This window comes from Chiroxiphia lanceolata, chromosome 17, assembly GCF_009829145.1.
Source record: "Chiroxiphia lanceolata isolate bChiLan1 chromosome 17, bChiLan1.pri, whole genome shotgun sequence".
In the NCBI taxonomy this organism is placed as follows: domain Eukaryota; kingdom Metazoa; phylum Chordata; class Aves; order Passeriformes; family Pipridae; genus Chiroxiphia; species Chiroxiphia lanceolata.
The window spans coordinates 9160108-9173693 of NC_045653.1; the positions used below are offsets into that span (position 1 = coordinate 9160108).

At 41.9% G+C, this 13586-nt stretch overlaps 1 protein-coding gene across 1 annotated transcript in view; it reads left to right on the forward strand.

The window, feature by feature from the left end:
- CDH4 (cadherin 4) overlaps positions 1 to 13586 on the forward strand; it is a 425959-nt gene that overhangs the window by 370599 nt on the left and 41774 nt on the right. Inside the window, exon 8 of the mRNA XM_032705113.1 lies at positions 12675 to 12812. Within this exon, the coding sequence (XP_032561004.1) occupies positions 12675 to 12812 (138 nt within the window). The remainder of the gene's footprint in view (positions 1 to 12674; positions 12813 to 13586) is intronic.

Sequence of the window (13586 nt, forward strand, 5' to 3'; positions counted from 1 at the left end):
TATGGGAAGGAAAACGTCCCTGCTCATCACAGTGAGCTCTTGCAGTGGCACTCGGCCAGCCCAGCGTCTCAGTCATTTCATTTATCAGCAGTTCTTCAGTTTATCATGAAGTCATTTGTTCCTGTTCCTCATTTCCCCAGTTTTATCTCTTGTCTGAAACCCTCTGAGCAGGCAGTATATTGAGTTGTACAGGTCTGCACTCTCCAAAGCAGAGAGCAGGTACTCTGGAGGGCAGCGGAGCTCTGCTGGAGCTGGGCTCACGTGGAGGCGTCTGCAAAGCCTCCAGAGGCTGGGGCTCAGACCTCATCATACTGTTTCTCTGCTGAGACTTTGGGTACAATTGAACCCAAAGGATGCAGCATCACCGAAACTACGTTTTCCCAAATGCCCTGCAGCCACTTCCTATTGCAATAGGACTATGACTGCTCAATATAGCAGTCAGTATTTTCCTGGGATTGCTCTGTTTCTTGTTCCCCAAATGCTGTACCCCAGAGAGCAGTGAGTGCTGACAACCATCAGGAAGCTCTACAGGAAGATCTGCACTATTAAGATTGCTCTCTCTCTGCAAATATTTCTTCATTTTGGTGGCCTTTCTTTTGTAAGAGTACACATAATTGCCCATTTGTGACTTCACTCAAATCCATTAATAAAATGTTTAATAAAAAATCTTTCTTTTCTATTTGCCTAATACAGCTAGATATAAACATTAGATTCATTAGCTTGTAAAAAACAGCTGAGATGCCTCATTCTGAAAAGTATAGCACTTTATCCTCCATTAATCCTAGATCTTGTTCAGTGAGTGATTTGTACCATCGAGATGATCGTAGCTGTGTAGCACTTGGTAAGTTATCACAAACTTTATTACCGTATTTTGCTCTGGACTTAAGTGCTTTTTCCATCAGATTCAGTCTGAATTGTAGCCCTTCTTCTACACCAAAATGTAGCACAACAATCAAATATTGAATCAACTGCAGGTTTTACTTCCTATGTGTTACATCTTTGGCATTATTGATATATAGAAAATGGAAAAGATCAAATCTTGTTCATATACAGATGTCTTTGTTTCATGTCCTGGGTCTCCACCCAGCTCAAAATACTTCACTCACAGGATGAGCTTTTAGTTAATTTTCTCACCGCTTTGAAGAATTTCTGAAGATCTTTTCCTTTGTCCCTGTTTGCACCTAAAAATTGACTTTCCTGTAGTTAGAAGGTCTTGCAGGTTAACTCAGGTAGCATCCATAGGGCAGCCAGAGCAGGGCTGGGTCAGTACCTTACGAAGCAACTCAAGAGCTGGCAAACTTCCATGATTCCAGGGGTCCGAGTTTGCAGAGGAGGGTGATGGAAGAGGCAGGGAGGACTTTTTGCTGCATGTCCTGTGTTGCTCAGCCCCTGGCACTGGTCCAGCACACCAACATCAGTGTGGTACCAGGCATGGTACCCACGATGGCTTTTAAATGGGAGGGACCTCCATCTGAGTCTGCACTGACTCGACCTGGGCAGTTGATCATGACTGGGGCATGGAGCGTAGCCCTCTTCCAAGCCAGGGAAACAAAGCCATTTGCAGGCAGAGCTGGCTTTGACAAAAGCCCCCATTACTATTTCTGACTTCACAACCAAACCAAATTTCTTTTCCAGTAGTTGTCAATCACATTCTCTCTCAGCAAATTGACACAACACGACCCTGCCCATACTGGGTAACACAGCTCTTAAGCGAAATACGATAGGGAACATCTCACATTAATCTCTTCTCCGTTATTTGACTGTTTTCCACTAACCTTTCATTCTGCCAAATTTAATTAAATCAGCTGCTTTTCCGGCTATAACCTGTTCCTTCACTGTGTGGATGTTCCTTTCAATTCATAACAATGAAGGCACATATCATATGCACCTAGCAGGGACTTGGCCAAGCTATTTTCTTAAAACAATTCTCACCAAAGAATAACAAATGAGAGCAAATGAGTTTATTTTATCCAGACCATAAGGAGTCAATACAGTACAGATTTCCTGAGACTTGTGTTGTGCTCCTGACTGCCAATAATTTTAAAATCCACGATCCTTGTATTGTGCATACCACATGTATACATATAACATTAGACAAAATGGTTTGAATATTTTACATTGATTTTATTTTTTTAATTGCTGCATTGATAGGTTTTAAAAAACCTCATGCTCCTCAGAATAAAAAGATCTGACTATAGCAGTGAGTGTAGAATTTCAAGCCTATCTGCAAAAATGAGACCAAGTATAAATAATGAGCAATATTATGAATATTTATTCATCTACACTGATCTTTCTGATGATCTTTTTCAAGCTTCCAGCCTGACAGATCTTAAGAAAGCAGTTTTACCTGAATTGTGAAAGGTTTTTCTTCCTCTTTCTAATCAAGCGTGATATACCAGAAAACAAATCAGGCTGATAAAAACAGAAGTCAGGCTTACAAGAAAAACAGCTGTAACAGCTAAATGGCTTAAAGCAGGGAAAGTAGGAAAACAGCATGTGGGGCTAATGATGGGTGGTTTTCAGGTTTCAGAATACATTAAGGCATTCTCCCTGTTTATTAAATTGCTCTGGCAGCATTTGACAGCAAAGGTTTTTTTGGATTATAAGAGTGCAATGGACATAACTAGGATATTTTTTTTATCCTAAAGCCTGGCCTTTGGGTAATCAGCAAGAAGTTACACGCTGTAGGAAGAATTCGGTTTGCACAAGTCCAGAGAAGGTTGTTTTTTATTAAAAAAAAAAAAAATGTTTCTGAGATTGTTGTTTACTGTCCCTTCTCTGCAGTCTGCCTTGAGATTTTGGACTTTTTCTGTCTCAGCACTCACTCCTTTTGTCAGTAAGTGACAAACACAACCTGGAAGCAGCATCAATTTAATGCTGGCATATTTACCAAAGGGCACCTCTCTGCAGCTGTGTGACCACCCAACGTTGAACTATTGCTTGTCTCTCCCTGCCCAAGAAAAGCCAAATGTAATTTCATGGTTTTACAAAAATTGCCTCAGCCAACACTTAGAAGGCTTATTCCTCAGGTCTCCCTTTAAGTGCTCTTTGTGAGATGACCTGGCATCTCTGGGGCACAAAGACTGCAAAATATTGATGGGAGTTGAAAGCAGGGTAGGAGTTGGTTCTTGTTTTTGAGGGATACAGACGGACACCAGCTCTGTGCCAGTTCCCTGTGCAGAGAGAAGGATGCTGGAGGTGTTCTACAGCCCTCCTCATCCCAGTGAGTGGATTTTTGTTTTCATGGTATCAGTGTGACATAAGAAAGAGTTTTAATTTCAGTTTGAAGTGTTATGTTCAATTTCTTTGAGGCACAGAAAAATTAAATGAGCTATTAAAGGTCACTTGGGAAGGGTTTGGGAAAATGCTGAAAAAATCCAGGTCTTCCAAGTTGCAACCTGCAGCCTTAATCACAACCCTCCTCTGTTTTGGCACAGTGGCTGTAGTCAGAATCAAAATACATTATCCAAGACACTCTTCATATCTTCTCTTTTTAATGAAATTTATCTGTAGCTCATACCAGCTCACTGCCACTCCCTTGCATGACTGTCAGAAGCATGGAATTCATTCTCCTTATTTCTCTTTGGCTTCTTTGTGGACTTGTTTGGTCTGTAGTTTGGATCACTGAAGAGAGAGATGTAACCAGTTTCTAATGATTCTGTGATTCTAATGTGGGCATTAAATGAGAGAACCATATGAGAAGCTCATTAACTGACAGTCTTTATGAACAGGAAAGTCAATACTATCCCAGGATAGAGATACTGTTACAGCAGAGTTTCTGAGAATAATTTTGAAGTCAGCTCATAGCACCTGAATAGCTTCAATATTGCTGTGCCCAACTCAGGTACCTTTATGGGGCTTCTTGGGGTGGGGAAATCTATGAAGTCCCTAAGTGATGTATTGGTATATCAAGCATTTCAAGACTAGAAAAGAAATGCTACAGAATGCTGGACTCTTTTTGGTGGTGGTGTTCTTTTCTCACTTATGCTCTGAAAACAGCCCAGTCCTTATTTTCTGTTTGCTCCAGGCTTGCTGTCTTATTTGCCAAGGCTCAGTCTAAAAAAAAAAAACCAAAAAAAATCCCAACAAATGTTATGTTCATGTTATAAAATTTCCCCAAACCAGAAAATACTGTCACAGTCTTAAATATAGAGGTACTGCTTACATTCTGGATGAGCTGTAAGGAATGAGGACAATTTCAAAGCACTATTTCAGATATGAAAAACAGTCCTTGGGTTTAAAAGTTTTTTAACCAAACACATTCAAGTTTTGACAAATGTCTGTGCTCAAATTTCAGATAAAAACTGTTGTGACCTCTGATGCCCACACTCTGCAACTCAAAATCTAGAACAAGTATTAGGTTAATAACAGACCCTACCTTGCTATTAACCTTGTACACAGCACACTTCAAAACATGTTGTTGCCATCAGAGGTGCCCAGCTGGGGTCAGAGCCTGGCAAACCTCCTGCAAGGTGTGTTTAGGTCACTTGACTGTTTTGGTGGATGTATTTTCCTATAGGTCCCTTTCTTCGGGCAGAAGTTGCTGCATTGATATTCCACAGTGTTCCACCACAGTGGGGTTTCAGCTTGGGTATTTTTTACAAAACCTTCATAGCCCAGGCTCAGTGTCTAATCCCTCAGGGGTAGAACTAAAATATATATATATACATATATATCTTAGATGAATGTGGTTGCAGCATATTGCACTCAAAGCAACTCTGATCCTGTTTAATACAGCCATCCCAATGCACAGTATTGCTGGCACCAGGCATTATTAAGAAAATCATTAAAATGATCCATCAGGATCCCCAGTCTGTGTTACCGTTTTCAGTTATTTGTCTGCTGTTGGGTTGGGTTTGTTTCGGGGCTTTTTAGTGCTTGGAGCTTCTATTTCTGAGCTTCCCTGTGTATCCCTGACAACTGGCAGATCACTTTCTGAGCTGAGATGCTCAGTCAGTGGCCCTGCTCCTGGATCTGGCTGTTCAGCAACGTCCTGGCTCTCACCATGAGATGAGGTGGATGAGCAATTCTGTTTGGTTGACATGTCTTCTGTTCAGGAGGCTCCAGGGAGATATGGCCAGAATGCTGGAAGGCTTTCAGGGTGCCTGCTGGGGTCTGCTCTGTACCGAGTGCGTCCTTTGGAAAGGTTTCCACTTCACCACTTTCACTGTCTGAATAACACAAGAAAAGGCAGCCAGGGGCAACAGTCACTGAACTATTTGGTCTCACGCTACTAAAAGGCCAAACAGAGTAGACTCCTGAAAGGCTTTCCAGCGTTCTTTGATGTTATAACCTCTGTGTGATAAAAAGATCATATTCACTTTCTTTCAGGTAACTTTTAAAGCACTTCCTCGTGCTTTCATAGGAAAGCTCAGCTCACTGTTGCTGAGTGTTGTACCCACCACCTGAAGCTGTTTGTCTTTCAGAAGCTACCACACAAAAGAGCAAATAGCTGCTAAGCTGGAGCAGGTGCCATTGACACCTATGTGGGAGACTCAACACCCACCCTGGGAGAAACTGGAAAAGTTGATGGCATGTCTGGTGGTTCCAAATGGGTTAAAAGGTGTAAATTGCAACACATTAATATACTATCTTAAAGTGCAGTAGCTTAAGAGATGAGTTGTATAAGCTGTGAGATCCCACTGGTAACAGTCTCAGGTGCTGAGAGGAAAGTGTTAAGTAGTTTCATTGCTGGTTGTTAATCGCTGCCAGGAGGAAGCATTAAAGGTGGATGTCAGTATAGCAGCAGTGCCAAGGATTTTCACTGAGGTTGGCCTGTGGCCTCTAGACCTTCATTTCTCTCAGAAAACATGGTATGTGTTAGGCTGGTTTCTGAAGGTGTGTGGAACAGCTCTTCCAGACTGGAGGTGTGGGTGCTCTGGCCAGTGAGTCAGAGCAGGCACTGACTGCCAACAAAACGACTCCTGGGTAAATATTTTCCTTCTTTGAGTCAGGCAGGCTCAGTGATGCTGGCACAAATCCTCTGCTGTGTGAAGAGTTGGCACCAGAAGTCATCCTCTCCCTGCCTCTTTCTTAAAGCCCAGTTCAGTATGTGGGAGTGTGCTACGGAGAACGAGGGGGAGAGCTGTGGGTGGTGGGATGAGGCTTTTCCTGAGACAGAGGCATTTATCCATGCTGGATGACAGGCAGGTTCAGGAATACAGGAATACACAGGGTCTGACCCTGTCGGGGTCAGAGCATTCACAACAATCCCTTTTCTAAGGAAGAGAGGCAGCTTGATGAATACACTGCTGTTTCCAGGGGAGTAAACTGTGCCTTGCTGGACAGAGATAGACCAGCACTGCCCCTGCTTGGGGGCTCTGTAATCACAAGTAGCTCATAAAATCTAATACACCAGAGGCTTGTGGATGGGGAACACCATGCCATGCTGGAAGAAAAGCCAATATAGCCCCAGCCAAGTGGAGAAAATAAACCTGGCTGTTTAGTGCTGTAGCCCAGTTAGTTTTAAAAATTGGGTCCCCTCCCTTGTTTTACGCTTGTCTTATCAGAAACATGAACACCTCTGGTAGTATCTGGTCCTACACAGCAAGGCTGAGATGGAGTAAAACTGCATCTTTTTAGCTCAGGCAACAGTCTGTGCATTAAAATTCACAGGTCCATGTTTTGATGTTTGCCAAGGATGCTGCAGACATGGTGTGATGCTGCATTATGTGTAAGAAATAAAAAGGTCAAGGTATATCAATGACTCTGCTCAACTCTGGCACAGGGATGGAGCTCACTCACCACCACCTCTGGGGGGACTGTGAAAGATGCTGGGTGCTCCAGGTGTTCTCTGCAAGCTGCTTTCTTCTCAGAGCTTTGAGAATAGGGCCTTCTGCTGGGAATCTGTGTTCGGAATTAACCGTGGCTAAGTAGGGAGTATTAAGGGATAAATGCTTTAAAAGGTCTGCCTGTGGGCTTTGTGTAAATGGTGGCTAGTTAAGTCTTTTTGGGAAAAATATTTCTGCTAGAGTCAAATTAATGTTTGGGGGAGTTTGTTTATTTGTTTTTAAATTGGCTTTCCTGGCTCCGGTGCAGTATTTATTAATGGTATGTTCACCATCAACTATCTGGTACCCAAAAAAGTGAACATCAAGACTTCACTGCCATGCAAAGAAATTATTCTGAAAACAAACCAGAAGAACATCTCATATTCTTCTCATCAGTATTGCACAATTAAGGGAACATGAAAAAACGCATAGATAAAAAGAAGATGTGAGGATAGCCATGGGAGGAGATAGGATTTAGATTTTCTGTCTCCTTCACCAGTAGGTTCCTACGAACACTTGCTACATCCTGGTACCCTTATTTGCTTTACCAGACGTGACGCTAAAATTAGCTAGTCATACATTTCTCAGGAAGTGGTAATTAATTGGACAATATTTGTACAGGGCTTTGAAAATGTAGGTCCTAATTTTGCAAACCCCTTGTCCATAATGCAGATTAATTTAATCACATAATTACCACATTTCTGGACTTTGTTATACACAGCTACCCAGCTCATGTGTGATGTATAATAATTGCATGTGTAAACCAGGAATAGCCATATTTCTCAAACAGTCTGCATGTGCATTGGAAAATTGGGATCACAGGTAGCCCTTCATTACTAGGACGTCATTTTAAAATACTTTGTTCTTTTAAACTCTGTCTCTGAACGTGATTTATTTTTGTTTAGAACCTCTCTCAGCAAGACCATGCTCTGCTCAGCTGGGATTTGAGCCGGTGCCTCTCATGCCAGACTGTCTTGATGGGAAGAGCCACTTGCAATAGCTGTAATTTTGTTTAGGGCACCTGTTCCTTTGTGTGTGCCAATGGAGTGGGCTGGTTCAGTGGTAGCAGTCGGTGCTGGGTCTTAAACCATTTTCACACAGACATTCTGTGGTATTTGGACTGAAAAGGGGTTTTCTTCTTTTTCTTTCTAGAAAGTTGTTTGTATGCAGAGAATGCTGAGAGATCTGCCTTCTGCTTTAGCTCAGTTTGTCATAATATCTACCTAGACCAAAAGGATTTTAGCCTTAATTTAATACATTCTGTTGAATGTTTTTGCTCCCCAGACCCTGTATTAGATTGCTCCAGCATCTCACTCCTTTAGTGGCGAAGGACCTACTAATTTCCAGCCTAAATTTATTCATGGCCAGTTTATACCCATTTGTTCTTGTGTCAACATTGTCCTTTAGTTTAAATTGCTTCTTTGCCTTCCTAGTGTTTATCCTCCTGATGTATTTATAGACAGTAATCATATCTGCTATCAGCCTTCATTTTGCTAGACTAAACAAGCCAAGCTCTTCTGGGCTCTTCTCCGGTGATGGGCTCTTCACTGCCAGCACCTGGTTGGATCCGGGTTGCTCGGCAGCGAGTAGAAGTGCCTGGATTGCTCCCAGCATCCCGATGAGCCCCCGGTGCTTGGCACAAGGAATTGGGAGTGCCATATCTGCAGTGCTGATACTGCACACAGTGACTTTGCCGACGGCGTTTGTGTCTTGCTCGGCAGCAGGGAGCTGGTGGGGCATGGGGATAGTTCTCCTCTCCCATGTCCAATAAATCAACTTCCAGAAAAGTTTTGTTATTGGTCCCTTGCTGCATTATCCTGTATTTTGTGCTATTAAATCACATCTTGTTTCTGTCACCTAATTGTCAGGTTACCCTTCTTCCAAGCTGTCATTCCTCCAGTACAGGGCACTGATACCTTTTCAACTGAGCCCTTGACCAACTTCCTATTAACCAGCTTAACGAATTTCTTCAACTAATTCCCATCCTCTCTAGGTTAGCTGATGTATTTCTTTGAGGCACTGTATCAGATGACTGACAGAAGAGCAGACAGATTAGATCTGCCACGGTTACTTTAATTATTCCTTCCTTCATAATTTTTCCTTCAAGAACCCTTCTTAGTTTTTAGGTCAGACTAAAAGCTCTGCACTTATCAAGATGAGGTCTTTTTTTCCTTGGCTTAAGTAGAAGCAGCACATTTACTTTGCTGTAGCACGAGGATTTGTTAGATTTGTTAGATTTATTAAAAATACTGGCCACAGGACCTCCTACAGGCTTCAGCGGGGTTTAGTCTAGACCCCCTCGGGGCAGAGTCTCATTTCCTTAGTTCCACAGCATCACCATCAGAGCAAACATATAGCAAATGTTAGGACCATTTTGGTTTACCTCTATGCTGTAGTTTCTGCCCTGTACTGTTTAAAATGTCATTTTTGTAAAGAAAGAGAGTGGGAGAATTATTCTGTATTACCAAAATGCCATCGAGAAAATGTCTCTCGTGCTCGGGGGCATTAGGCTGCCTTTTTTTTTTTAATAGTCGTAACAATAATAATGCTATTAGGACAACAAACTAAGATGCCCCTGGAGATGATGTGACAAATTGGAAGGACATGCTGAAATTGAAATTGATTGAATAGTTCAATAAAATCAGCTTAATGCACAAAAGCAAAAAGATTAGCTACAGAAAAAAAAGAACAAAAAAATCAGTAATTTGTTATCTGCTGGGGCCAATCTCACTGGAGATTGAATTAGTTATAAACTGAAACTAGGTAGTTGAAAGGAGCACCCTTAGATATCCACGGTGCTGGAGCCTTTCGGATGGAACTGGATGTGGGTGGCAACCATGAGCCTGAAGGCTTGGCAGATCTCAACTATTTCCATTTGGTGGACTTGGCACTGTTGGCTTTATGGCTGGACTCAATAATCTTAAAAGTGTTTTCCACCCTAAATGTTTCTGTGGTTTCTTACATCTGAGTTTTTTACATTTACGTACCAACCAAGGCCATTCTCCATGTCAGATTCCACTTTTGCTCTAAACACAGTAGTTCTGTCTTCAGCTGATGAAAATCAGTGCAACTTTGGTGATGTCTCTAAGATTCCACCAGCAGCTCACTTCTGATGGCTGCAGCTGCCTCTGGTATCCTGGGATGCAGCATGTGCACTCCCATCCTGGTCCTACCTGATCCCTCCATCCATTTGAGGTCTGCTGTAATTCCTCACATTTTCTCACCAGGCTTGGACTCCCTGCACTTGCTGAACAAGTGCTGTGCTCCTTTGCCATCCTTCCCCTCTTCCCATCCTTCTGCACCAGCTCTTTGTGACTGGTACATTTGCACATTACTAAATTCCTGTAATTTTCCTTTTTTTTTTTTGCTGTTGTATGATCTGATTGATATCATCTGGCTTTTAAACTTCTTTAATCCGGTGTTCTGGATTTATGTGGGGGTTTTTATTAACACTGTGCTACAGAGCTCAGTGAATAGCATTTTGTCAAATAAAACAACTCTGTTGTAAACCTGAGGTCTGTGAGTACACACACGCACATGTCATCAGTGTGTGTAATTTAATTTAAGCAGTAAAATGGAGAAGTAAACCAAACTCTTAAACGAGACTTTCTACTTCCTTGCCATCTCTTGAGAGGATTCATTTTCCAAGGGAAGTGCTGGTTGAGCAGCTGAAAGGAGCTGGAGGGGGTGGGAGTTGTGCAGGCTGGTCCCAGGATGAGTAAGTGCTGTGCAGACTGAGCGTGACCTTACCCAAGATCTGTGGTGTATTCTCAGAGTTCAGACTGAAGTTTGCATAACACAGTCTCAGGTTTTAGAAGTGCTTTTGACACAAACAGAGCTGCCTTTGCCATGCCCTCGCTGGGGGCTCAGTGGTGGGCACACGTGGGAGCAGGACCTGGGACACACATGGAAAAATAGTGATATGCCAGGGTAAGAAGCACTTGCTGATGGGAGCTGTTCCATCACACTCTGAGCTGATAGAAAAGAAGGAACATTTTTTTCCTGCAGTTGCTGCCAAAGGACTGAGGCTTTGACAATAACCTGTGACAGCCACCCTGTCAGGTCAGAAGCAGTCTGGGGTCTCTCTCACTGCAGCCAGGAACATTAGAGGTGGCTTTTCCATTTAAATGCACTGTTGAAATGGGTCTCTCATGTGGACCTCCAGCCTGTTTTTCTAATTTATGTGAAACCTGATTGCTGCTATTTTTTTAAAATATCTTCCTTCGTTATATGGTTTAAACCTAATTTGGCTCACAAGTATTTGGCCTGTTAGGGAATACTTCCATCAACCTCCCAAGTTGTCTATAAGGGAGAATAAGGAAGGAAAAGCTAAATATGAGATAGAAATTACATTCACTAATAAGGACATTTCAGCCTTACCTGGTGCTTTACAAATGGAGCAATGAACAGCACCTTCTTGCATGAGGCAAAACAAGGGCTAACAATAGTTTCTCCCTCATGTTTTATTATACAAGGTAGGAAGAGATAATGAAAGTGCATTTCCATAATATATTCCAGTTGCAAGGTGCTGATGGATCCCTGAGTGTGATGCCTTGTCAATTTAGCAGGTCAATTAAAAGTCCTGAAATCTAGATAAAGCTGAAAATCAGATCTCTTATTCTGGCAACTCAGAAGAATTAAAGAATTGAGCCAATTACAGCACTTTGAGAATGTTTGCATGGAAATAGAGAGACCTAATTGACCTAATTCTTGCCCTTTGAAATTCCAGAGGACATCTGACATTTTACACATGCCCATAGCATCACACCTGGAGGGAGCAGCCCCCGAGTACCCTGTGTTCTGAGAGCAGGAGCAGTCCAGCACGTGGCTGGTCTCTTCTTGCATCAAAGTCCCTCCACTTGACTTTACAAAAAGCTTTTCCTGCATAAAGTTGTGCCTCCACTTGGTTTACACACCTTTTGGTTTTGGCTGGATCCCTCCCTGTTTCTGGGCACATCCCTTTGCCCATAATTCAGGAGAGGAGCTTTGCTTTCCTGTCTGCCTGTAAAGTGCTCTGTGAGCAAGACACACATTGAGATCAACGGTAAATTCTACAGATCCAGATGAAAAGTTATTGTTAAGGACAGTTTTACAGATTAGGAGACTTTTCTCAGTGCAGACATATTCCCAAGTAAAGAGACGTCCCAGGGAGATGTATCCACATGCAAGATCAGATGGCCTCTCCTGTTTTATTCAGGTTTATTTTCCAGTTGCACTGACGTACAGCATCTTTTAGAACTTCACTGTGTGATTTTTATGGCTGGCTCTGTGAAGTTTTTTTCTTTGAGAGCCTTGTTGTAGGAGATGCTCAGGAATTTAAATAAGTTCCACTGAACTTCTGTTTGTTGCATTGAATTATTTTTTTCTTCCATACTGGACTTAAATTCTCCTTTATTTACTGAGATTGTGTTAAGGATTGAAACATGGAGAGCATTTTTAAGTATCAAAATGCTTTGTGGGCGTCAAACTGTGTGAGCAGAATGAGCTGAAAGGCCACCAGGCAACGTTGATGTCAGTTTTGGGGGTTATAATGTTCTTAGCAATGTTTTCAGTGAGAACACATGCACAAAACTTTTACTGGTTTTCAGATGAGAGAGACTAATGTTGGTGAAATGCTTAACAATTAATAAACACATGAGTTTCAAGCAAGGGATTTTGCCCATAAGATTCTTTATTTACCCATAAAGCAGGTGATGTCCACCAATATATGCAAAAATCCTTTCTAATGTGATAGAAAATTTTATCTGCCTTTTTTTTTTACCAACATTTTTAATCCAATTATCTCTTTAGAGTCTGCTATAAGATCACACTTGTATATGGAAAATAAACGAAGGCATTTTACAGGACACAGGGTTTTTTCTCATCTTTTTCTTTTCTTTCTTTCTTTTTTTTTATTTTTTCCAGAAAGTTCAGCAGTATATAGTCATTGTTCAAGCCACAGATATGGAAGGAAACCTTAACTATGGTCTCTCAAACACGGCAACAGCGATCATTACGGTGACAGATGTGAATGACAACCCCCCTGAATTCACCACCAGCACTGTAAGTATCGATCCATCAGCACGGGGACACACGGACACACAGCGTGTTTGTAATTCATGGATGTTGGTACCCACTGTCTCTCTTAGCTGGTTTGGGCAGATAGGAGGAACTTTGATGGATAACTGTGGAACAAAGTCTTTCGTTGGGGGAAAAGGAGGAAAAAAGGGAAAAGGAAAAGATTGATTCATGAACCAGCAAAACTGTTGGGTGACCGATTTCTCCAAGGTACTAGGGGAGCTGAAATAACGTGGCAAACAGACCATGTCTGATTGCACTGAAGAGGATGCAGTTGTTTCTCAGCAACTGGCTGTAGACATATCAGAGTTATTAGTACTTATGAGTGAGAACCTAGCAGTAAGAGGTATTTGGGGTTTATAGCTGGGATATGATTTCAAGGAGGCAATAAGTGCTCTAAACGGTAAAATGTAACTGGTAAAATTTGTATTTCCCTGATAGGTCTAACAGATGTATTTGTGTGTGCTGGCAGTAAATGTGTAGACATTCTTCAGTGCATCTGGTCTTAATCAGTTAAAGATTTTACTTATATTAGCACAGTTCTTTCTCTATTCTGTTCTCATGTGCTCCAAGATATTACTAGGAGGCAAGGGGAAAAAAAGTAAAGAGATGCAGATGACAAATTTTTAGTGCTGTTTACTGTAAAAATCAAGGATTGAAAGGTGAAATGATGTGGTCTGGTTCGTTCCAGCCTTAATAATCCATAGATGTAGAACATCTGAAATGTGCATAGTAATTTTAGAAATCACAGAGCAGTGC